This window comes from Diplotaxodon limnothrissa, linkage group LG17 (assembly GCF_057381915.1).
Source record: "Diplotaxodon limnothrissa isolate DT_005_m linkage group LG17, D_limnothrissa_male_GT1.1, whole genome shotgun sequence".
Lineage (NCBI taxonomy): Eukaryota > Metazoa > Chordata > Actinopteri > Cichliformes > Cichlidae > Diplotaxodon > Diplotaxodon limnothrissa.
The window spans coordinates 19,610,295-19,637,093 of record NC_140612.1 but is presented as its reverse complement, the minus strand read 5'-3'; the positions used below and the strand labels follow the sequence as shown (position 1 = coordinate 19,637,093).

General features: G+C 41.9%; 1 protein-coding gene and 1 pseudogene across 1 annotated transcript; one reads left to right on the top strand and one right to left on the bottom strand.

Moving 5' to 3' along the window:
* The first annotated feature begins 8,969 nt into the window (after nt 1–8,969).
* LOC146614920 (uncharacterized) lies at nt 8,970–11,198 on the top strand. Its single transcript, XM_085376093.1, has 3 exons — nt 8,970–9,539; nt 9,856–9,991; nt 10,275–11,198. Exons 2-3 carry the CDS (start codon nt 9,878–9,880, stop codon nt 11,025–11,027), a joined length of 867 nt encoding a protein of 288 aa, XP_085232219.1. The 5' UTR covers nt 8,970–9,539; nt 9,856–9,877; the 3' UTR covers nt 11,028–11,198.
* A 402-nt stretch (nt 11,199–11,600) lies between these two features.
* On the bottom strand, nt 11,601–25,288 carry LOC146614919 (uncharacterized; annotated as a pseudogene).
* Between the last annotated feature and the right edge of the window lie 1,511 nt (nt 25,289–26,799).

Sequence of the window (26,799 nt, the reverse complement as noted above, 5' to 3'; positions counted from 1 at the left end):
ACCTACCCAGAGTGTCCAGAAGTACAAGGTGTTCAGTGCTTAGAAACATGGCCAAGGCAAGGAAGGCTGAAACCCAACCACCACTGAACAAAACGCACAACTTGAAACGTCAAGGCTGGACCAAGAAATATCTGATGACAGATTTTTCAAAGGTTTTATGGACTAATGAGATGAGAGTGACTCTTGATGGACCAGACGGATGGATCAGTAATGGACACAGAGCTCCACTTTGACTCAGACACCAGCAAGGTGGGCTACTGGTATGGACTGGTATTATTAAAGATGAGCTTGTTGGACCTTTTCGGGTTGAATATGGCCTGAAAATCAACTCCAAAACCTACTTCCAGTTTTTAGAAGACACTTTCTTCAAGCAGTGGTACAGGAAAAAGTCTCCATCTTTTAAGAAGACCATGACTTTTATGCCAGACAATAGTCCATCTCATGCATCGAAGTACTCCACTGCATGGCTAGCCAGTAAAGGCCTTAAGAATGAAAAGATAATGACATGGCCCCCTTCCTCCCCTGACCTAAACCCTATTGAGAACCTGTGGGCCTTGCTTAAATGGGAGATTTACAGTGTAGGAAAACAGTACATCTCTCTGAACAGTGTCTGGGAGGCTGTGGTTGCTGCTGCACAAAAAGTTGATCATCATCAGATCAAGAAACTGACAGAGTCCACAGAGGATGCCATCGCCCACGTCCTACACACCACTCTCAGCCACGTGGATAAGAAACAGGGTAACTATGTGCGAATGCTGTTTGTTGATTACAGTTCAGCGTTTAACACAATAGTGCCCTGCAGACTGTTCACAAAGCTGAGGGATCTGGGACTTAACAGCCGTCTGTGTGCATGGGTGTTGGACTTCCTCACTGGCAGAACTCAGGTGGTGAGGGTGGGCAGGTGCTTCTCCAACAGCATCACCATCAACACAGGAGCACCTCAGGGATGTGTCCTCTCGCCACTGCTCTACTCCCTCTACACTTCAGACTGTGTGGCCACCCATGGCTCCAACACCATTGTGAAGTTTGCTGATGACACAGTGGTGTTGGGTGCCATCTCCAACAACGATGAGGCGGCCTACATGGATGAAGTGAAGAATCTGGCATCGTGGTGCCAGGACAACCACCTCCAGCTGAACGTCAGCAAGACCAAGGAGCTGGTGGTGGACTTCAGAAGGGGTCAGCACAGAGACTACAAGCCCATTATCATCAATGGAGCTCCAGTGGAGAGGGTGCAGTCCTTCAAGTATCTTGGTGTCCACATCTCCTCAGACCTGACATGGGCTGCCCACATTCAGGTCCAGACCAAAAAGGCTAGGCAGCGCCTGTATCACCTACGACAACTGAGGAAGTTCAGGGTCTCTCCAAAGATCCTCAGGATTTTCTATACAGGCGCTGTGGAGAGCATCCTCACACAGAACATGACATCGTGGTTCGGGAACAGCTGTGTGAAGGACCAAAAAGCTCTCCAGAGAGTGATCCGTACAGCAGAACGCTGCTGCAGGATTGCTCTCCCCCCGCTTCAGGACACCTACACCAGGAGATGCCGGACTAGAGCAGCGCAGATACTGAAGGACCTGTTCCATCCTGGCAACAAACTGTTCCAACTTCTGCAATCTGGTAGAAGGTTCCGCATCTTCCGGGCAAGGACAGAGAGACTCAAGAGGAGCTTCTATCCCCAAGCCATCCGTGCCCTAAACACACACACCCGCCCTCTCACATCATCTATAATTGACTGAGACAGGACTCTCTTCCAGACACTCTAAACCAAGGCACAATGTGCATTTCAATTCCTTTAATTTTAAATATGTTTATATTGTCTATCCTGTAAAATAGTCAGATATCTATTCATATTAATGTACAGAATTCACCTGCTTGCTGCTACTACTGCACATTCACCCAGTGTATATACTATGTGTGTGTATATATATATATATATATATATATATATATATATATATATATATATATATATATATATAATGTTCTTCCTCTACACCCCCCCCCAATTTTTGCACATGTCGAGGAGCGTGTCAGGCTACATTTCACTGTGTGTTATACTTGTATAACTATGCATGTGACAAATAATAAAGAACCTTGAACCTTGAACCTTGAGTCCATGAATGGAAGGCTTGTGACAGTTATTGAAAAGAAGGGTGGCTGTATTGGTCACTGATATTTTTTATTTATTTTTTTTGACATGTCAGAAATGTTTATATGTACATTTTGAGTTGTTTTATTATTCTCACTTTAACATTTGCAAATAAACTAGTGAGATGGGAAAATGTTTGTTTTTTTCAATTAGTTGCATAATTGCACATATATATATTCTCTTAAAGACAAAACCTCACTTTTACATTCTTAAAAATTTAGGTTTAGGTTCATTAACATTTTGGATTGACCGGGAGCACCGTCCTTGATCCATAATGAAATTAATCCTCAAAAATACAACTTGCTTAATAACACAAAGTGTACAATGTGTACACACCACTATCCTGCTGGGTCTTATGTATAACACACCTCTTCAGGTCTCCCTGTTCATAAATTCATTCACCTATTCAGCTAAATTAAAATTTGTCTGAAAACACATGGGTCTCACAGCTAAAATGAAAAATCAATGCGATGTGTTGTAGGAGCATAGAAGCCGACATCCCCTCCCGATCATTTCAGTTCCATACCCCCAAACAATATTGAAATAGCCTCACCGTCACACATTTAGCATCCTGTTTATCACATCACAGTCCAGTCAATAAAAGCCTCTTTAGGCTGTTCGTCTCACTGGAGTGTAAACGATGTGAGGAGATGTTCTGAACTCAGATGCTCTGAATGAAGGTGAATTTATTTCAGAACAATTAGACAGTAGACAGTGAACACAGACAGTAAGACTATGGAGGAACATGTTTTGGAGACTTGAAGAGGACATGGCTAATTGATTCTGATGGGATGAGGGTATTAAACCAAAGCAATTATGAAATGGAGAAGATGAAAAAGAAAGAGGAGGTGAAGGCAGACAGTGTTACATAAATCATCATGTTACACATGAAGAAAATAATTGCGAAAGTTTTCTTTGACAAATACAATCTTTTTGCCTCCCTTCCTCCTGTTTTCCATCTGCAGCCAGTATCATCAGTCCAGACTTAATGTTAATGTTAATGTACCCATATCAATTGTTATGACAGAGTGTCAGTGGCATTCATGGCTCCCAGATAATGACTGCTACTGATTTTCATCATGCTCAGACTTTTCTCCAGGCTTTTAACAAATGTCTGGATATCTTTTTCAAATGACCCAGCTGATCATTTAATCAGAATCCCTCCTGCATATCTCCTAGGTGAGCTGGTTCTTTGTTACTGTTCTGCAAATACTTCCATCATTTTTGTATATTCTTCTACTGATTCATCTCTTTTCTCTCCACCTCCTTTCCCTGTTGATCTCCCTTCATTGTCTGCTCTCTTGCATCTTTGCTTCTACCTTGTCTTCTGCAGTTCTAGTTTTATTCCCATGTCTGTCTTTTTTGGGACAAACTAAAAAGGGCTGGCTGGTCTGAGCATTTCAGAAGCTGCTGATCTGCTGGGATTTTCCCACACAACCATCTGTAGGGTTCGCAGAGGGAAAATATCAATTGAAGGAAATGCAAGAGTCCAGGGGAGAATGGCATGACTTCTTTGAGCTGATAGGAAGACATTCATTCATTATAATCTCTTAATTCACAGCACATCAAACAGTGAAGCTGTCATGGTCCCTGTGCCTGCCCAGCCGGCCTCACAAGGCTACACTTGTGTTTTTGCTTTTTCTCTTTCTCCCCTACCTCTCTGCCTGGGCGGAGCTCACAGCTGGCTCCCGCCCTTGGCTCACACAGCTGTTGGCGATCAGCTGATTACCCATCTACTATTCCTAGGCTGGGTCACAGATCCTCTCATCACTGGATGATTGAGCTACTGACGTTAGTCTTTCTTTTGGTCTTATACCTTTACGCCCTACCTTCGTGATTTGTGAGTGATTTCTCCCTTTCCTGTTCCAGTTTATCTTCCCGCGGTACGGACGTGTGTGAGTCGGATGTGAGGACGTGAGCGAGCGTGAGAGAAAGAGAGAGCCTTCCCCTAATCCCCTGGAACCCTGGACTTTCCCCGTCACTGTATATATTATTGCACTGGTGTGTAAATAAATCGTGTTCTGAGATGTCAACCTGCTCTGCGCTTGAGTCCCTGCTTTCAGTTTGTGACAGAAGCAGACGGGCTAAAGGAGCAGAAGACCACACCTGGCACTGCAGGATAATGTATCTCGACCCAAATCCTGGTGTCTTGAACATGACACTGAGTTCAGTGTACTCAGACGTTGTGGAACAGAGGAATGTTTCTTGCACCTTGTTGAATCTGAGCCATGAAGAATTATGGCAGCTCTGAATGCAAAAGGACATCCAACCTGATATAGACTACTTGCACTAGGGCATGTGACGTATTTCCGTTTCCAAATAGTACCGCTTGTGCGTTTCCGGTACGTTTGCTTATCTATCGGTAGCTATGCTAACGTCGCTTCAGAATGAGTATAAAAAGGAAAGTAATATAAGATGGCGCCGGTGAGGTCGGCTGCCGTCACGACTGCTCCGACCACTTTTTCTTTGTCTTTGCTTTTTAAGTTAGTTTTCAGCGTTTCTAAATCGGCAAAATCATCACCATTGGGTACATTAGGTATGACAGTGACACTCTTGTTTCTATTGGTATACAATGTACTCACAATTCGAAGTTTTTAACTCCGGATCCGAGCTGGCCGAGTGAGATCTCGAGGGAGAACAAAGGGAAGCGGCGGCGGCCTAGAGGGAAGCGAGCCGGCGTCAGGAACAGGCTGAGAGCTCGTGCACACCGCACACCTCTGCCTAGCATCCTGCTCGCCAACGTCCAGTCACTGGAGAACAAGCTTGACGACCTCAGGGCCAGGATAAAGTTCCAGAGAGACATTCGGGACTGCAATCTCTTCTGCTTCACCGAGACATGGCTGAACCCAGCGGTGCCGGACCACGCCATCCAGCCGGCCGAGTTCTTCTCGGTTCACCGCATGGACAGGACACGGGACTCGGGGAAGTCAAGGGGGGGGAGGCGGCGTGTGTTTAACCCTTTAAGACCTACCATAGAACCAAGTCCGCCAGAGCTTATAATATATTTTTACATGCTGTGGAGCCATTTTTGGGAGCATTTCAAGTTGCTATACATCAATACAACCATTATAGCCCAGATTTTAATAATATGTATTCATTAAGTGCATAGTAATTACATAAATTGCAAAAAAGTGCAATAAACTACAAAAAAATTGAAAATCGTTTTTGATTTTTTAACATATATTTGTAGTTAGAGAAATTTAAGAGGCTTATCCCTCAAAACTGTAAATACAAAAAAGTTGCACAAAATAGTTTCCCACCACAGGAAATTTATTTTGAGTGTCTTCATAGTTTTATTTTTGAAATACACCAATTTTTATACACTGCAGGAAAAACGAAAATAAATATTATACTGCAAATTTGCAAAAAAGCAGCATATGCATCAAAATAAACTATTTCCAGCAGTGCAATATGAGTCCTAAGCATCCCAGAAACGACACAGAAAGTCATAAAGTCAAAGATAACGTTTAAAAAGAGCAGTATAGGCCCTGAGGCCCTGATCGCAAAAAAGACTACATTTCCGCGAAAATGACGTCACTTCCGGTTTCGGGCAGGTAATGGCGGAAATGCAAAAGTTCGCGCTGACATCTATTCCAACGTAGGAAGTGTTATGGACAGCTGATCGGATCGGTAAAGCGTGTTTCTGGAATATTATGTTTTTGTTGCTGCAAGTGCTTTTTATGCAGTTTTTGCAAAGCTTTATGTGGAAGGAAACCGTGACCTAGGACAAGCTGATGGCATCAGATGTAAGTACAACTCCTCCGGTTTCATATGCAAAAAAATTTTTTGTGCTAGCTTACGTGGTTGCAGTGCTACTGGGATTTAAAAATAGTTACGCATAACAGAGCGTTCCCGCTCCGATCGGCTCTAAAGGGTTAATGGTGAACAACAACTGGTGCAATAGTGCGAACGTTGTTCCTCTCACACGCTCCTGCACACCAAATCTGGAACTACTGTCCATCATGTGTCGTCCTTTTTATCTACCTCGGGAATTTACATCGGTCATTGTAAGTGCCGTTTATATTCCACCACAAGCGGACACGGTCACCGCCTTATGCGAGCTGCATGAGGCACTCACACAGCACCAGACACAACACCGGGACGCTGCGCTTATTGTGACGGGGGACTTTAATAGCGCCAACCTCAAACGCGCAGCGCCAAACTTTTATCAACACATCACCTGCCCCACCAGGGGTGAAAGGACACTGGACCACTGCTACACTACGGTCAAGGACGGCTACAAGGCACAATCCCGCCCCCCGTTTGGCAAATCTGATCACGCCGCCATCTTCCTCATGCCAAAATACAAAGAAAGGCTGAAACAGGAAGTTCCGGTTCAGAGGAAGGTCGCGCGCTGGACGGATCAATCGGTGGCCGCGTTACAGGACGCACTCGATGACGCAGACTGGGGCATGTTCAGAAACAGCTCCGACGATGACGTCAACGTGTTTACGGAAGCGGTTGTGGGATTCATCAGGAAACTAGCGGATGATACCGTGGAGACAAAGACTATCACAACGTTTCCCAACCAGAAGCCGTGGGCGGATAAAACCATCCGCGACGCTCTGAGATCCCGCACCGCTGCCTACAACACGGGACTCATGACGGGGGACATGGACCCGTACAAAGCCGCGTCATATAACGTGCGGAGGGCGGTGAAAGAGGCGAAGCAGCGCTACGGGAGGAAACTAGAGTCACAACTCCAACAGAGTGACTCTAGGAGCCTGTGGCGGGGACTAAGGACAATAACGGACTATAAAGCACCAACAACCGGTATGACGAACGCGGCCGTGACTCTGGCAGACAAGCTGAACACTTTCTATGCTCGCTTCGAGGCTGCAGCTAAGGTCTCCAACAATGCTAGTGTTAGCGGCGCTAACGGCTGCAGACAGGAAGATACTGCCAGCACCGGAAACGTGCTCGTCATCTCCGAGCATGAAGTAAGGAGAGCCTTCAAGAGAGTGAACACCAGGAAAGCAGCAGGACCAGACGGCATCCCAGGTCGTATCCTCAGAGACTGCGCATACCAGCTAGCTCCTGTGTTCACTGAGATATTCAACATCTCTTTATCTCAGTCGGTGATCCCCACATGCTTCAAAGAGTCCATCATTGTTCCTGTCCCGAAGAAACCCCACCCTGCTTCTCTCAATGACTATCGCCCTGTAGCCCTCACCTCAGTAGTGATGAAGTGCTTTGAACGCCTGGTCAGAGACTTCATCATTTCTTCACTACCAGACACACTGGAACCACTACAGTTCGCTTACCGTCCAAATCGTTCCACAGACGATGCCATCTCTCATCTCCTCCACACATCACTCACTCACTTGGACACTAGAAGGGGGAATTATGTTAAAATGCTCTTCATAGACTACAGCTCTGCATTTAACACCATAATTCCCTCCACACTCACCACCAAGCTGGAGCATCTGGGACTCAGCTCATCTATGTGTCAGTGGATCTCCAACTTCCTAACTGGCAGACCACAGGCAGTAAGGATGGGCGGACATGTCTCAGCCTCCACCACTCTCAGCACTGGAGCCCCCCAGGGGTGTGTTCTGAGCCCCCTGCTGTACTCTTTGTACACATATGACTGTGTGGCCACTACCAGCTCCACCACCATCATCAAGTTTGCTGACGACACCGTCGTGGTGGGCCTGATCTCTGATAACAACGAGACGGCCTACCTGAAGGAGATTAGGAATCTGGAGAACTGGTGCCAGAGGAACAACCTCCTTCTAAACGTCAGTAAGACAAAGGAGCTGATAGTGGACTTCAGCACTAAGCAGGAGAGGAACTACCAGACCCCCGTCATCAACGAGTGCCCAGTGGAGAGAGTGGACAGCTTCAAATACCTCGGAGTTCACATCACGCAGGACCTGTCATGGTCCTGTCACATCAACACTGTGGTGAAAAAGGCCCGACAGCGTCTCTACCACCTCAGACGCTTGAGAGACTTCCAACTGCCCTCCAAGGTGCTCAGGAACTTTTACTCGTGCACCATAGAGAGCATCCTGGCGGGAAACATCTTAACCTGGTTCGGGAACAGCACCATGCAGGACAGACGAGCTCTAGAGAGGGTTGTGCGGTCAGCTGAGCGCACCATCCGCTCCGAGCTCCCTGACCTGCACTCAATCTACAGCAGGCGGTGCTGGACCAAGGCCAGGAAGATCGTGAAGGACCTCAGCCATCCCAACAATAGACTGTTCTCTCTGCTGAGGTCAGGAAAGCGATTCCGCTCCCTGAAGACCAACACAGAGGGACTGAGGAGGAGCTTCTTCCCGCAGGCGATACGGTCTCTCAATCACACCACCACACAGTACTGACCCACACATACAGTTCTTACACACACACTGGACTTTCTGGACTTTGGTTTTGCACAACACTGGTCACTATATTCTTCATTTCCGGTTAATACTTGTACAGCTGCTGTTATTGTGTATATATTTATTTATATTTAGATTTCTTCATACATTCTTATATAGTTCTATATTGTGTATTTTGTTGTACAGTTATTTTATTTTCAACTTTAATTTATATATTTTATCTTATTCTTCCCAGTTAAATTTACCCTTCATTCTAATTTGTGTTGTACAGTTATTTCATTTTTAACCTTAATTTATATTTTATTCCTTCCTAGTTAAATTTACCCTTTTTAATTTTTCATATTTATTTCCTATCTTATTCATAGCCTTTTCCTTTTTTGTTTTCTTTAGGTCACGAGCAGTTGTCCAAGCATTTCACTACATATCGTACTGTGTATGACTGTGTACGTGACAAATAAAAATTTGAATTTGAATTTGAATTTGAAAGTATTTAAAACAGAACATTTTCAAAAACAGGAGAAGAAATACTCCGAGCATTGCTGTGTCCCACTTTGTTCAGCTTCAGCCAAATTTAACGGCATACTAAGTTTTCATGCCTTTCCGACCCATTCCGACTTGAGAAGACAATGGCTGGTAAATATACGCCGGGATCATTTCACGATTACCTCTCACACCAGGGTCTGCTGCAGACACTTTGCCAGTGATCAACTCATAGAGCCAACAACCCTCGATGGTCGAAGGCGGCTTATTAAAGGTGCTGTACCAACACTTTTTGAGTGGAATGGCTATAAAGTTGAACCACCGCGGCGTAGTGTTTGGGAGAGAACGGAGCGACGCCCTGAACTAGTTCCTCCTGACGATCAAGAAGAGCACAGTCTTACAAGAGATCATGACTACTGCTCAGTCCCTGAGCCATCTGCATTGGACATATCTGCATCAGCTGCAGAAGACCTGTCCAAAGACGTGGAGACTCTGAGGAAGGAAATACAGGAGTTACGTGTCCAGCGAGAATTTGGGTTACAGCGTTTTGCTGGCTCCGACACTGACATCCGATTCTATACCAGGTACATCTAAGTTCTATTCAAGCTAACTGTTTAAAATATACCAAGGTCACCATCAGTTAAATTTCGAAAGTTTTTCCAGTCTTAATGAAAACAAAATAGAAATTTACTTTTTCTCTGCTGATTGTATGTTTTATGTAGATGCTTTAGTATTTAAACAATATCCTAATGCTACAGGTAAAATACAACACCAAATACTCTTAATCAGACTATTTTATACAGCATTCCATTAGCATATTTGTCACAGTTCACATTATTTTTATGTCAGTGTGTAATGTTAATTAATGATTGACATGATGTATGTCTCTCTCGTGAATAGATTTCCAAGCTATGATCATTTGATGGCATTCTGGGTTTTGATTGAGCCTTGCATCTATAAAATGATCCGGGTTTCAAGAGCCAAGTCAGCTGCCAATCGGAACGAAGAAGTGTTGACACCTGCACGCACATCAACAGTAGGTTTATGGGTTTGTTGGTAGTTAGAACTAGAGGTGTAATGTTATTGTATTTATGTACAATAACATTACTTTATGTACAGTAGCATACATACACAGGTGTATGTATGCTAGACTCAGTATCCTTTACATACATACACCTGTGCACTACAGCACCTCATTGTTTACCCCATGGTACAGTATGGTATGCCTAACCATTACAAAACATTTAGCCAAGAAAAGAATAATTTTACTAGTTCATAGCTTAAGGAGTAACATTTTCCCTTTTGTTTTCACCTTCCAGAGGCAGCTGCTACAGCCAATTGATGAGTTTTTTCTTTTCCTGGTTTTTCTGTCAGTTGGTTTGAAGGAGAGGGACCTGGCACACCGATTTAACATACACCAGTCCACAGTGAGCCGCATTATTGCAACATGGACAAATTTTCTTGCCACTGCACTGGGGTCTCAGTGCATCTGGCTTACACGTGAAGAAGTGCAAGCTTACCTCCCTGAGGAATTCAAAGATTTCTCAGACACCCAGATGATCCTTGACTGTACAGAGCTGAGGTGTCAGACACCATCCTCACCACTTCTCCAAAGTGAAATGTACTCTTCGTACAAATCCCACTGTACGATGAAAGCCCTGGTTGGCATAGCTCCACATGGTCCAGTGACATTCATCTCTAATCTGTATGCTGGTTCGGTTAGTGACAAGGAACTATTCAAACAATCAGGCATTGCTGAGAAGTTGACTGAAGACATGGCAGTGATGGTAGATAAGGGCTTCCTAATCACTGATTGTTGTAAATGCAAAGTGTACTGCCCACCTTTTCTATCTAAGCAGAAGCAGATGCCAGCATACCAGGTTAAGGAGACGCAGGCCATAGCCAGACTCAGGGTACATGTGGAGCGAGTCATTAGGAGGATCAAACAGAACAAACTTTTTGATAGCATCATTACCATGTCACATGTTTATAATATCAACCAACTGTTTGCAGTGGCATGTATGCTGTCAAATTACCAGAACACAGCATTAGTTAAAAAATGGGTTAAGTGAGACAAGATGGATTTTTCCCAAGACACCAGTGCCAGTACAAGTAACTTATGGAAAATGACCTGCAGCTGAGGCCACTACAGTTGAATTTCTTCCTTCTCAGCTGACAATACTTGATTACAGAACTGGTACTTGAGTGCCGATAGTTGAGTTTCAGTTATTGATAATTCAAATTCATTGCAAATGTTTAATGTTAATAATACTGTTTAATTATACTACTATTATTACTATTCAGATTCAACAAAACTATTTATCAAAATTATAAAGTAAATCACTAAATCGTTTTAAAATCATAAGTGACATTGAACTTTTGTAACATCAAAAATACCATTTGTCATTTTCTACAGTTCAGTTGTGTTATTGTCTAAATGTATATCAGTATGCTAGGCATGGAGTTTTAAATACTTACCATGTAAATAAGTTCTGCACAAATTCAATGTTTTAATGTGTGTTTTTAAAAATTAAATTGATGCCATTGCTTAAATAACCGTTTATTGATGTCACATAAAAGTAACATGTAACAACAAAAGAATTCATGAAATATATTGAAAATAAAACATCAGTTATTTTGTTCCAGCCAGCCTGAAGGATCTGTTTTTCTTTTTGCTGTTTTCACTGTTCATTTTTTCAAACACAGGTATCTTGGCATATATATGTAAAAAAAGAAATAGTCTGCCTTTTCTCTGATTGCATTGTGCACATCTATATCCATGTATATTCTTTGCACTAGGTAGTCCTCTTGTGCCCACACAACAAAGTCACACCACTGCATCCCACTGATGAGCAGTTGTCCTTGCACTTGCCAGTAATATGCGTGGCTCTTTTTTAGTTTAGGGGTACCACATTCCATCTGCACATATTTGCAGTCAATAAAGTTTTGTACATTGGGACATTTGAATTCGACGAAGCCAAACTGGGGGTATTCATTGGGGTCAAAAACAACACCATCAGGAGATGCAGCAAGCCAGGGGGCAATGGGGTGAATGACCAGACCACAGGGTGAGTAGTTAACATTCATTAGCCTACTATACTCTGCTGCTATTGCAGGCTCCATCTCAGTTCCTCTCCTCATGTCTGCTGTCTGCCTTGTTCCCTTCAATATACGCTCTGCTAGTGACTCGGCCGAGCTCTGGCCTCTGACGTGACACACCTCCCGAAACCTAGAGGCAGTCACTCTGGGCCTGCGGAGCTGATGCCACTCAGACGAAGAGCTTTGCTCACGTGTAGCTTCCTCTATTTTGTGAGCCATTTCCAGAGTTACAGACAAGCTTTTCAGATGCAGAAGCTCTTCTTCTGAGCACACAAACACACAATCTGATGGCAAGATGTCATACCCCTCCAGAGGCAAGTGCGGTGTTGGTGGTGCATCGCGGTGTAGTGTGATGTACCGGGTTGTCAAAACCGGCTGCTGATATGACAGAACACTGCCCTCCTGCACCAGCCCAAAGGCACTTTCCACAAGGGGCTTGTCAGGTCTCATGTTCATTGTGGTCACAAGTGGCCTGTCCTCAATATTAAATTTTGCATATGCCTCCGTTATTCTGAACAAGCAGGGATCTGGTAACGGACCCACCATGCCTCTGTAGAAGCCACTCCTAAAGAAAACATCAATGACAATAATGTAAGGAAGAAGGTTGTTATACTGAACAACAACTAAACTAAAAACTAAAAGGTGTAAAACAGTGGTGCATAAGTTAGAGACTGGGATGTATATGTACATGACTGAGTTAGCCGTCTTCAGAAAGTGTAATGTTGTATGTAAATTAATACCTATTCTGACACATGTATGTATGAAAAAAATAGCAACATACATTTGTAACACGTGAAACCAAATTTTACAAATGTAATTACCGTACTCCAGTCTGGGCCATCCTATTTGGTACCGGCTTAGTGAAGATCATGGAGTTGATGGGTCCTGGCTTCACACCCTAACAGAAGACACATTTACTATGGATGGTGTTGCTGTTCATATGTAAACATGGACTAATTCAAAAACTTTAACCTCATTTAAATTACCACTGTCTGTGGCTTGTGCCATTGCTGTTCAGATTCCGTGCAGCTATGCACAGGGGGGACAACCGGCACTCTGAGTTGTGAGTAGTGTGCTGTTTGGAAGAGCAATGCCACTGTGTGATTGCACATAACAGCGCCTGCCACACAGGAGCACTGGCTATGTGTCAGTATCACCGGCGATGAATCCAGAAGCTTAATCTAAGAAGAAAGAACGAAAATTAAAAATGTAACATCTTCATGGAAGAGCCGAACAGGAACATAGTTCAGTGTTATGGTTACGCACCCTCCTGAATGCTTAGTGTTTCCTTCTCTCCCTATTAAAACAACTTAACCATGCTTGATAACTGTAATAACTTAGATTGTGTATATTTGCAGTATTAACTTGTTGTCAAATGTTTCTGATCACCCAAACACACGTTGATTTAACTATCTGACTAGTCAAATTAGGAGTGATAAAGCAGGGAGACAAGGAAAACATTCAAGTTGATGGGCCTTTAGGAATGAACTTAACTAATGCTTAAATGAACTGAACCCCACAGAACGGGGATTAACAACTTTACACAGCTTCCTGCCTACACTTAGTCTGTGTGGTGCCTCACTCTTCCTCATCGACCTGTAGCACAGGGCTCTCACACCGACCTCCCCTGACAACCTGTCTTTATTGGACACTGAATAAAGATACAAGTACCATTAGCATTATTTCTGTATTACTCATTTCAGCATGTCTTAAACATATATATTTTACACTTAGCAAGAGTAGCATTAGGTAGTTAACTACCTCCATAGTTAGCCAACTACCTAACGCTAATATAACAGTGTCTAACAACAAAAGTGACATTAGTTAAGAAAACCTCAACTATAGTTTAGGACGACATAAAACACCGTTTAAGAAAACATGTAATGTAGAGAACTGACATCAAATGAAGGACATAGCGGAGTAACGTAGTGTTTGCATTTGACGTTAGCTAGCGTTTCTTTGTCGGTTAATTTACGTTTTCTTACCTTCGTAGTTGTGTATATATGATGCAGCATATAACTTAAATCCTTTATCTAATTTGCTGGCGGGGGTAGTCGTCACTCTGCAAATCCGATGAACATCGGTGATGTTCAATTTTGGGAGCTCTTGTAGGCATCGAGTGTAGAACGTCGCCATGGTTTAACCGCACCGGAAGCACTGGAGCAGGACTACATAGAACGCGGAAGTGTTAGTGCAAGTAGTCCATTAGCATGACGTACCTAATAAAGTGACCTGTAAGGGTACTTTCCTGCTTCCTGCTGATTATTACAGGTTTGCATTCTTGTGAATTCTTATTTCCACTGAGCTTTTTCTTTACCAGTGTTGCTCTTTTCTTTAAGTCATTTTTGGACTGCCTTTCCTTCTTTGCCTGTTCCTGTGTAGATTGTCAGCCACACTGACCATCGGCCATCCAATTAAAGGCTTTCCTCAATAATCACAGCACCTTCGTTCCTCTCCTCTTTTTCTCTTTTTGTTCCTTCTGCCTTTTATTCTCACCATCTTCCTTTAGTCTCCTATTTTTATTTTATTTTATCCTATTTTTTCCTTTTTTTCCTGCCCTTTTGTCCCCGTTCTAAAGTGAACCAACTCTGCAAAATAAATGAATAAAATCGAGTTTTAAACCAGACGGAGAGAAAAAAAAACAGCAATTTTTTGTTATCATTTTTCTCTCCAACTTGCTACCTTCGGATTTGCGTTCATCCCATGCGTCAGCAGCTGTGTGTGTGTGTGTGTGTGTGTGTGTGTGTGTGTGTGTGTGTGTGTGCGCGCATCTGATAGTCTCGGGAATTACGACACAATTTACAAGTTCACCTTGGCTTCAGAAAAACTGAATTATTTTCTGCTTCCCTTTGTGACACCATTTCATTTCATATCTTTCACGGCCGATTCTCTCCAACTAGCTCCCCATCTTCTCTCTTCTTTTTTACTCTGATTCCTCTCATATTTTTAACCTCTTTTTCTCTCTTCTTCCCTTTTAGTACTTGTTCTTTATTCATTCCTTCCCTCTAATTATCTTCTCCTTTTCCACCATCTTTCACTTTCCCTTCTCACATCATCTGATCTCTTGTTATCTCCTGTCCCCTCTGTCAGATCTCTCTCTGTCTTTGCTCTCTCATTCTTGTATGTCTGCTTGCAATGATGGATGGGGTGATGGATGCTGGGTTGCCACGGTAATTTGATGGATGGCTTAGCAGGCGATACGAGGGGCAGCAGAGCGCGCCGACACACATCTCTCGGGTGATTTTAGAAGCACTTGGTTGGCTTCAAAATGGCATTGTTGGCCAGACTGTTAGATTGTATTTGTCCACATGGCTGTAGGGTCGCAGGTTCAAATCCAGTCTGACACAGCTTCTGTCACATTCTCACATCTAACTACCGTAGTTTTCGGGTCATAAGCCGCTACTTTTTTCCCACGCTGTGAACACTGTGGCTTATACTGACGTGCGGCTAATGCATTTTTTTTTCATGCGGCCAAAAACATTTTGCCTGGTAATGTGGCACTATGTTAAAGACAGAGACATGAAAATAGTAGCCCCCCATTTTATTTTATACTCAAGGACATTTTCTTTTAGTAAGGCCACTGCAATGTAAGTTTTACTGTTGTATAAGTTCCACCAGCAGAGGGCGCTCGGTCCTGTACGGGCGCTCGGTCCTCGGTAGCTGACGCTACACTAGAAGAAGTAGTGCCAGTGGTGAAGAGGCAGCGTACGGCCTGCGCGCCAAAGAGAACTGATGGTCTTATTTTTCTGTTTTTACAGGTAAGCTGGGTGGTTGATAATATAAACAGATGTTATAAAAGTGACAGACAGCAGTGGCGATTAATGATAAATGTCTTGTGTGTGGCGAATGTTAAGCTAAAGAGCTCATTTCCAAGTTGGTCCAGTTGTTAGACTGTACCGAAACTCTGTGAGCTCGGTGCAGGTGTATTTTTGGGTTAAAGCCACAAGATATATATTTTGCACAATAAGAGGAAATGTGAATTGCTTTATGTTTAGTTCATGAAGAGTGAATGCTATAGAAATATGTTAAGAAAAACATTTATTTGAAAGAGATCTAGTTTATTAACCCTTTAAGACCTACCATAGAACCAAGTTCGCCAGAGCTTGTATTATATTTTTACATGCTGTGGAGCCATTTTTGGGAGCATTTCAAGTTGCTATACATCAATACAACCATTATAGCCCAAACTTTAATAATATGTCTGCATTAGGTACATAGTAATTACATAAATTGCAAAAAAGTGCAATAAACTACAAAAAAATTGAAAATCGTTTTTGTTTTTTTAACATATATTTCTAGTTAGAGAAATTTAAGAGGCTTATCCCTCAAAACTGTAAATACAAAAAAGTTACACAAACTAGTTTCCCACCACAGGAAATTTATTTTGAGTGTCTTCATAGTTTTATTTTTGAAATACACCAATTTTTATATACTGCAGGAAAAACGAAAATAAATATTATAGTGCAAATTTGCAAAATAACAGCATATGCATCAAAATAAACTATTTCCAGCAGTGCAATATGAGTCTTAAGCATCCCAGAAACGACACAGAAAGTCATAAAGTCAAACATAACTTTTTAAAACACATAACAAGTAAAACACAAGCTCATAAGGCCCCGATCGTAAAAAAACTACATTTCCGCAAAATGACGTCACTTCCGGTTTCGGGCAGGTAATGGCGGTCATGTGATAGTTCGCGCTGATGGACGTAGGAAGTGTTACAAACAGCTGATGGATCGGCGAAGCATGTTTCTGGAATATCATGTTTTTGTTGCTGCAAGTGATTTTTATGCAGTTTTTGCAAAGCTATATGTGGAAGGAAACTGTGACCTAGGACAAGCTGATGGCATAAGATGTAAGTACAACTCCTCCAGTTTCATATGCAAAAAAAATTATTGCGCTAGCTTACTTGGTTGCAGAGCTACCGGGATTTAAAAATAGTTACGCAAAACAGAGCGTGCCCGCTCCGATCGGCTGTAAAGGGTTAAATACAGTTAAGAAGACAGGTTCATAAATAGATTAAAACAGTAGTAAAAACAAGATAAAACTGTAATGAGAGTTCACTATGTTGTTCATGTGTATAGTAAAATGTATTTGTGTGATTTAACCAGTTTACAAAGGTGGTGCATGTGAATGTGAAACTGTATAAGTTACTTGTATAAAGTAATGTCAGCTACACTAGAAGAAGTAGTGCCAGTGGTGAAGAGGCAGCGTACGGCCTGCGCGCCAAAGAGAACTGATGGTCTTATTTTTCTGTTTTTACAGTTTTCTGTAAAAATAAATATGTTGCACGGGAGATGAGTTGGCCCATCATTTCAACAGTGTAACAGTAACAGTAGACCAATAAAATTGAAAAGTAGTATATATACGGTATATATTTTTACTGGTTGTTAAGAGACGTTGTAATGTTGTTTGTGCACTGTTCTGTAAAAAAACATAAGCAACGTAATTTGTGTGTTACTGATACGTACGTATACTTAAAGGTAGCCGTGTTACAGGCGCTGTTCGAGGAAAAAAAGCATTTGCAGTATGTATATTTGTATGTTACCATGTTTATGTTACCTTACGGATTAAATTAAATGTTAAAAACCCTCACGTGTAGTATTTCTGTGTAAATATCTCATATTACGAGTGAAACGCATACGGCTTAAAATCCAGTGCGGCCTGTACAAGTACAAAATTGATTTTCTTTCTAAGATTAGACCATGCAGCTTTTAATCAGGTGCGCTCTGTAGTCCGGGAATTACGGTACATGATTTGGCCTTGCAGACACTTGAAAGACCCCCAGTAGATTTTATATGAAGTGCAATTTCATTTAAAAACATGAGTGAAATGAACAAAATTAAGTTAGAAAAGAGCAGCATGTCGCATAAAGGCCTCATCCGCATAACTTTCACAGAAGGCAGCTCTAATGCTAATGTTACGCACGCTCTCTGAGGCTGGCCAAGGTTATGAATGACCCAGATATGAATCATAATTAAAGGAGTATTTCCTGAAATTATTTTCCTGTAACAAGGAGAAATGGGCGGAGTAATTCTAGTGCTGGTGTGCATGTGTGCATTGCCCTTGACTCCTGGCAGAAAAGATGAATGAACTGTAATTAGACTGATGCACAGATAATCGCTGTAGGAAAGGATGAAGAAGAAGAAGAAGCAGAGAAAGAAAAGCCAAGGTCGACCAGCAGAGGCATAGAGCAGCTTACAAAAATTCACCTGAGGAAAAACAAAAACTTCAAGGGTCAAGATAAAGGTGTCCTAATGTGGAAGTACATTTTTCACAGTAAATGCAATTGTGATGTTCTTAAGGCTTCCAGAAACTACCACAGAAGAGACTCCTGAATATTTTATGCTGGACACCGATCTGATGCATCCTCAGTGATCTGTGTGTCCTCATGACCTGAAACCAGGGACCCAGTGTCATGAAACCACTGCTTCCTGGCTCTGCCGTGAATGAGTGAATAATAGTAACACAATGATTTGTGTGGATCCAAAACCTTCTCTGTCATCACACTGCAACCATGGTAATATCATGTGATCCAAAGGCTTAGGGCCGATTTGTGATATAACATATGTATGATCAACATATGGCATGAATACTTTTGGAATACTATTCTTCTTTTGTGTGATACATTTTTAATTAAGAACTATATTTAGGACAAACTCTCTTAACTGCTCTCAGAGGCAGAAAAATTGAGCTTTCACTATTGAAGAAAAGCTGTTCAAAAATAAGGATGGAGAGAATAAATACCATCAGAGATCAATGGTTCTCAAAGACAAACTTGTTTGTTTCAAAGTTCTTTCTGCTAACATGCTAATGTTGCTAACACAGTGTAAACTCTAATGAAAATGTCAATTCATTTCTATTCAATTCAATTTTATTTATATAGCGCCAAATCACAACAAAAATTGCCTCGAGGCGCTTCATAGGTACAGAGAAAAACCCAACAATCATATGACCCCCTATGAGCAAGCACTTTGGCAACAGTGGGAAGGAAAAACCCCCGTTGCATTTGATTAATTTCTTCTTATGCTGTTTTTATAGTTTTATTGTTTTACATTGTTTTATTTACTGTTATATTGTTTTTATATTCCCATTTCCTGTGTTGTAAAGCACGTTGTGATTTTTATCTGTGAAAAGCGCTATATAAATAATTTTTTTTTACTTACTTACTTACTTACTTACTTACTTACCTTTTAACAGCAAGAAACCTCCGGCAGAACCAGGCTCAGGGAGGGGCGGCCATCTGCTGCGACCGGTTGGGGTGAGAGAAGGAAGACAGGATAAAAGACATGCTGTGGAAGAGAGACAGACATTAATAACATGCATGATTCAATGCAGAGAGGTCTATTAACACATACTGAGTGAGAAAGGTGACTGGAAAGGAAAAACTCAATGCAGCATGGGAATCCCCGGCAGCCTACACCTATTGCAGCATAACTAAGGGAAGATTCAGGGTCATCTGGTCCAGCCCTAACTATATGCTTTAGCAAAAAGGAAAGTTTTAAGCCTAATCTTGAAAGTAGAGATAGTGTCTGTCTCCTGAATCCAAACTGGAAGCTGGTTCCACAGAAGAGGGGCCTGAAAACTGAAGGCTCTCCCTCCCATTCTACTTTTAAATACTCTAGGAACAACAAGTAGGCCTGCAGAGCGAGAGCGAAGTGCTCTAATAGGGTGATATGGTACTACAAGGTCATTAAGATAAGATGGGGCCTGATTATTTAAGACCTTGAGGAGCAGGATTTTAAATTCAATTCTGGATTTAACAGGAAGCCAATGAAGGGAAGCCAAAACAGGAGAAATATGCTCTGTCTTTCTAGTCCCTGTCAGGACTCTTGCTGCAGCATTTTGGATTAACTGAAGGCTTTTCAGTGAGCTTTTTGGACATCCTGATAATAATGAATTACAGTAGTCCAGCCTGGAAGTAATAAATGCATGAACTAGTTTTTCAGCGTCACTCTGAGACAGGATATTTCTAACTTTAGAGATGTTGCGCAAATGGAAGAACGCAGTCTTACATATTTGTTTAATATGTGCATTGAAGGACATGTCCTGGTCAAAAATGACTCCAAGGTTCCTCACAGCGTTACTGGAGGCCAAGGTAATGCCATCCAGGGTAAGAACCTGGTTAGATACCATATTTCTAAGATTTTCAGGGCCGAGTACAATAACCTCAGTTTTATCTGAATTAAGAAGCAGAAAGTTAGCGGCCATCCAGGTCTTTATGTCTTTAAGACATTCTTGCAGTTTAACTAATTGGTGTGTGTTATCTGGCTTCATGGATATATATATATATATATCAGAACAAACAAAAGTCCTGCCTGTATAATGATGGTCCACCAACACGTTTGTCTTGTTATTATATTAGTTATTATAATAATCCCCCCTCATCTCAGCCGATTACTGAGTGTGGTAATGCTGCCTCGGGGACTAAAAGCAGGTACTTGGGAATTAATCACAAGAACTAATCTCATCAATGTAACACTAAATGGTCCTTCGGCACTTTATATTTGCACTTCTGCAACGGGTAATCCATTTAACTTGACACTGTTTGACAGAATGCTAAACCTGCAATCCTGCTGTCTTTAAAATGTCCCTGCTTCGAACCTTTGGGTTTGGGTTTAGTCCATCCAAATGAGCCATCTTACCCACCCAATCAGAAAAGAGCAGAGCAACTAGTGAAGAAGTCACACACAAACAGATAACCGTCTCTCACTCATGCAGATGTGTCCTTGTGTTCTTTATGAGTTTTCTTTGTACATTTAGCCTAGGTTCAGTGAGGTTTTGCTTCGATTTCACATGTGAACTGAACATGACAGAAACATCTGTGCTGTAAGATATGATTCATGCTCTATCTCATCACTAATATATTTAATGTAACAAAACATAAATTACTGATATGCTTTAGTGTTTTGGTCGGTAACAAAAAAGTGGTTAATTCTGTTACATCCGTCTCTGATTTTCCCTCATTTGCTCCTTTTCTCACTGGCTGCAGGGAGCTGAGAGAGGGCATTTATTATGTTTGCAGTGATATGTATGTTACAGTAGTCAGTTTTTAGCTTTAATATTCCTTTGTTCTCTGAACGAGCAGAACAAAAACATGAAAGCAAGCTCCATATATAATAAGAACCTTTATTCTTCCCCTGAAACATAAAAATATTTTATTGACACGTGAAGCGTGTCAGACGTTTATTTAAAACCTTACATGTGTTTCATATTTTACAGTATTTACTGACTTACAGCTGAATTAGTCAAGAATTTGGACAGGTTTCTTCACATTGAAAGCAAAGTTGTGTCTGTTGAGTCCTTCAGTAACTGTTCTGTTCTGGAGCCTGTAGAAACCTTCACAGAGATGCTTGTCATGCTTGTTTTACAAGAATTATCTGCTGATCAGAGATGCCAACAGGAACCAGTCAGTAGTTTCTCATCCAAGTTACCTACCTGTAATTTCTAGATCCCTATCCATAGGGTTTGGTTCTCCAAATCGATTTAGATTAGGCCTTCAAAATAAAAGTGTCACTAATGGAGTGTTGCTCCTGCATCTAGAGAAGCGATTCCTCTGGTGGGCTATGAAGGTACTGCAGCTGGGCCTCAGTATTACAGTTTTTCTCTATTGGTTTGGCTCATTTCTTGAAACAGAAATTACATTCTCAAAACTCTAAGATCATTTGGCAAAACACTCTTACAGTTTAGCACAACACTATAGCTCACCTGCAAAAGCTCATATCTCTTCCAAAACTGTCCACTCGGGCTTCAATCTAAATCCCTTTCTCATTTAAACAGTCAGTGTCTCCAAAATGGCAAAGATCCTTCTCAATAGCTTTGGCTCATTTCTCGACACAGATCGGACATTCTCATCATTCTTGGTGCTTTTGTCAAAATAAACCTGGATGGTTGATCACAACAACATGGTCCACCTGCAAAAGCTCATATCTCCCCTAAAACAGTTCAGTCATGTGTCAAAACTACATTTCTTTCTAATCTGAATAGTCAGTGCCCCCAAAATGCATCGTCCCTTTGGCATTATGTGAGTACTGCCATACAAAATGTTTAGATGTTTTGTCACTATGGCAGAGGACCAACAATATACAACAGAAAAGAGTAGCCTCCAAGGTTTGACATCACAGATTGCACTCACACTACCAAGGAAATTATAACCATTTGTTATTCACACACAAAGAAAATTTTATACATATGTAAAAAGAAAATGTACATTACACTAGTAAATTGTATGAACACAAAATCAAAAAACAAGGACTTATTCAGTGGTCGCTGTACTCATTCTCCCGCTCTTGTCCACTGTCTTCACCCTCCTGATTATTTACACGCTGTTGTCCGTCTGGTCCCCTGCATTGATCTCCTATAATGTCGTCACACGCTGCGTCCATAGCATGGAGCAGGGACGGCTGATCCTGAGCATGATTCTCATACACTCTCCACCTCCAAGCAGAGAAAAACTCCTCTATCGGATTGAGGAAAGGAGAGTAAGGTGGTAGGAATGACCATGACCATCCTTGGATGCGTTGCAAACCAGCCCCTAATGAGTGGGCTATGGTGGAAATTGACATTGTCCCACACAATTACATGAATGGGTAGGTGAGGCCCTATGAGACCTCTCTCATTTTCAGGGATAAAATCGGTATAAAGGCGATCCAAGAAGATGAGGAGCTTGTGTGTGTTGTATGGGCCAAGACCGGGGATGTGAGTGGCCACACCATTCTCAGAAATGGCAGCACACATAGTTATATTGCCCCCTCGCTGACCTGGGACATCCACTGTGGCCAGGTGGCCAATAATATTGCGGCCACGTCTTCGGCCCTTCCATACACTCAAGCATGAATCCATGTTCAGAGATCGGACTGGCTCTGGTCAAGCTCTATATATCTGTGTTTGGCAGCACACAATCATGGAACACACCTGTGTGTCACACTCCCACTTCGTTAGTCTAGTTTCACCTGACTGTCATTGACTGTCATCAATTTATCAAATATTCAAAGAAATTCATATATGGTATTCATGGTATTATGTTCTTGACCAATTTTGACAATTGAACAGACAGTTGTGCATGCGAGTACTTATACAATGAAATCATGCTGACATGTTTTGGAGAGAATGATCATTAGACTGAGAATCAACTAATCAGTTTAGATCTACAAGATCTATTCATTTGGAAAATGTGCTAAATGTGGGCTAACTGTATAACTGTAGGCTACTTGTACTTAATCATTTGCAAAGATGCACTGAGACAATTGAGACATGTACTTAGGCATTTGCCACTTGATAAAATGAATGAGAAATGCCATTCTGTTGTGAACATTTGCCAAGAGGTTTGGAGGTTTGTCCATGTTATTTTGAGAATGTAATTTCTGTTTCAAGAAATGAGCCAAACCAATGGAGAAAAACTGTAACAGACATTTCATTTGAAATATATATATATAGTGAGAAATCTATACACGTGTATTCATTTAAATAAAAAGTTCATTAAAACTGAAAATAGGAGGTGGATACTTTGTGATATTACTCATAACTCTACATTTACTGCTCTTGAACTGACGTTTGTATCCCTGTGGTGGGTGAGTTACACATTGGCACCAAACACTTGACTGGGTAGCATCAGCAATTTATAGCCAACAGCCTAGCTTGTTTATGGTTTTTTGAATAATATTTTAAGAAATAAACTCTCTCTTGTATTTTGATTGAAGTGAAGATTTAAGATGAAATTTACAGTTTTTCTCAGTCGCTTTGGTGCGTTCCTCAGAACACCATTAACATTTGCACAGCAGTTAGTGCATTTCAAAACAATTAGTGCAAACTGCAAAACCTAGTGGATAGCCTGCAAAAGCACGTCACATGCACAGAATTGATTATCCATACCTCAAAAGCAAGTATCCATGTCAATGAAACTGTCAGTGCCATCAAAATGAAAAGTCTTGACACCATCTTTATGAACAAGATAGCCAAAGGGCATTGTCATGTTTCCACTATGACAGTTTATAATTTCAGTGTTTCCCATTGCAAAAACAATTGGTGACACCTGAAAATGCTGACGACAGCACTATGGCCTACCTGTACAGCCATCTGAAATGTGCAGTAAAGTCACTGTAGATGTTATGGGAGTCTTGGGAGTAACTGAGACACTGAATACGTACGTTTCACATTTCCATTGTGTAGAAGTGTTTGTAATCCTACAGAATTGTGCAAAAGAAAAATATGCTACAGTCACTTGTTCACTGTAGAATACATGTAAACATAAAATCACCCATTTGGTAGAGCTGTGCACTAATGTGAACAATAAACAGCACATGTAACAGTACAGTAAATCATTCTGGCACATCCAGACGTTCCTGTCTGTCTGGCCACATATTTTCATCTACATCACAACAGATGTTATCCCTCGCAATGCAGCGAGGAAAGTATCTCCTGGAGTGGCGAATCCATCCTCTGCAGGACCCTGCTGTGATGTCGTCACATGCTCCATCCATGGCTGCTAGCAGGGCCATTTGCTCATGTGGATGCCGGTCATAAACTTTCCACCTCCAGGCAGAGAAAAACTCCTCTATTGGATTAAGGAATGGGGAATATGGAGGGAGATATTCAACCAGAATTCTGTCATGTGCTGCAAACCACTCTCTGACCTGATGGGAGTGGTGAAAACGGACATTATCCCAGACAACAACATACTTGCTGAGTTGGCCTCCACCTCTCTCATTCTCAGGGACTAGGTCCCTGTAAAGAGTGTCTAAAAATGTCAGGAGATGTTGGGTATTGTATGGACCAAGAAGGGGGATATGGGTGAGGACGCCGTTGTCTGAGATGGCTGCACACATGGTAATATTCCCTCCGCGCTGACCGGGGACTTCAGTGGTTGCCCTCTGTCCAATGCGATTTCTTCCACGCCTTCTGCCTTTGGCCAGATTGAAACCTGCCTCATCAACATATATGAATGTGTGCAGTGTTTCCCTGGCTTCCAGCTCCAGTACACGCTTTAGAGAGAGACAGAAATGCAATGTCACAATATGCCTGTGTACAGCAACAAACAGTAATGCATGCATTTGGTAAAACACATTGTAGAGTATGTGCTGTGGAATTGCAAGTGTACTGCATGAAACTACGAAGTACTGTACAACAGTTTGCAGTGCAGAACATAGAAGACCAGCTTTACCTGCACATACTGGTGACGGATCTCCTTCACCCTGTCACTGTTTCGTTCAAATGGCACTTTATACAATTGCTTCATGTGGATTTCATTTTTCTTGAGTACTCTGTCAATTGTTGAAATTGAAACAGATTCAATATTGCCAAATACCGTGTAATTCTCTATGACAGCGCTTTGTATTTCTCTCAGCTTTATTGCATTGTTTGCAATGACCATTGCACAAATGGCTTCTTCTTGCTGTGGGGTAAAAAGGGGCCCTCTTCCGCCTCCGCGAGGTTGTCTTACAATCCTATGTGGTGCAGAGTGAACTTTTTGTGAAATTGCAAATACAGTACAGTAACATGTGATGTGTCTGAGATGGCACAGTACAGTACAGTGTATTACTGTTTGCATACCTGTTTTCCCTACGGAATGTTTGAATGATTGAACTGACAGTAGTTCTTCCAATATTGGGTTGCACCCTTCGACCAGCCTCCTCCATGGTGAGGCCGTGATTGACAACATGGTCCACAATTGTAGCCCTTATTTCATTAGGAATCCGCCTATATCTGCCTCTTCTCCCTCTTCCCCTTCCCCTTCCTCCCCGCATCCTCACCCCTCTTCCACGGTGCTGACCTTCCATTATGTGTCACAGAAGTGTAGAAATGGTACACACTAGCTCCTGCGCAGTTTATATATGCTTGCCAATTGGGGATTCACAGGATTCATCCATAATTGACAGTGAACAAGTTGTTTGTCATTGGTTACAACTAAACTTTCACACGCCTCCTCATGAGTGACAGCTGTAATTCACCTGAGATCAATTGTTCAATTTCGGAGACATTTCCAGGAACAATGATACAGAAAGGTATAGGATTTGCTTGACAGATGGCCAATATTTGGCATGTGATAACTAGTTCAACAATTTTGTGTGTGATGACTCAAGCAATGGATGTATGACCATTAGTTTTATTGGGAATGACTATTCAGCATCCATAGGTATGATTACTTTTGACTGACATGACATAAGCAAATGGAAATGTCAGAAAGCAGCAGGGAAATGTATGGAAGCAACTGATTCATGTCCAAAATCATTTGCAGTTTGTTCAGAGAGAGGAGAAATTGCTACTATGATGTGCACAAATGACTGAGTGTTGTGGGGGTTGAACTAATAGTTATGAGAATTTCAATTCTGATCTGAGAAACGCACCAAAGCGACTGAGAAAAACTGTAAGTCGGCCGCAGGACTCTTGACCAGTGGCGGAGCGGGGTGGCTTACTGGGCTTAAACCCGGGTTGTTTTTGCAGAAGCCCGGGGTCTTTTGAAGTGTCATTTGTTTCATCGTTAGATGCCTGGCTGACAACTGTATAAAACAAAAACTACACACAATATTCAAAGCACATAGCGCACACTGTGGGAATTTACGACTGTGCATAAATCCCCCCTAATATTGGTATGATCCGAGCTCAGGCACTAAGCGACTAAGCGAGTGGGCGGGGGGAGCTGCTGCCTGCGAGTTTGCTGTTGGAGAAGTGAAGACAAGCAGACGGAGGAGAACTGAAGTTTGAGCAGGTACCAAAGCAAATCATCCGTACTGTACAAATAATGTAAAT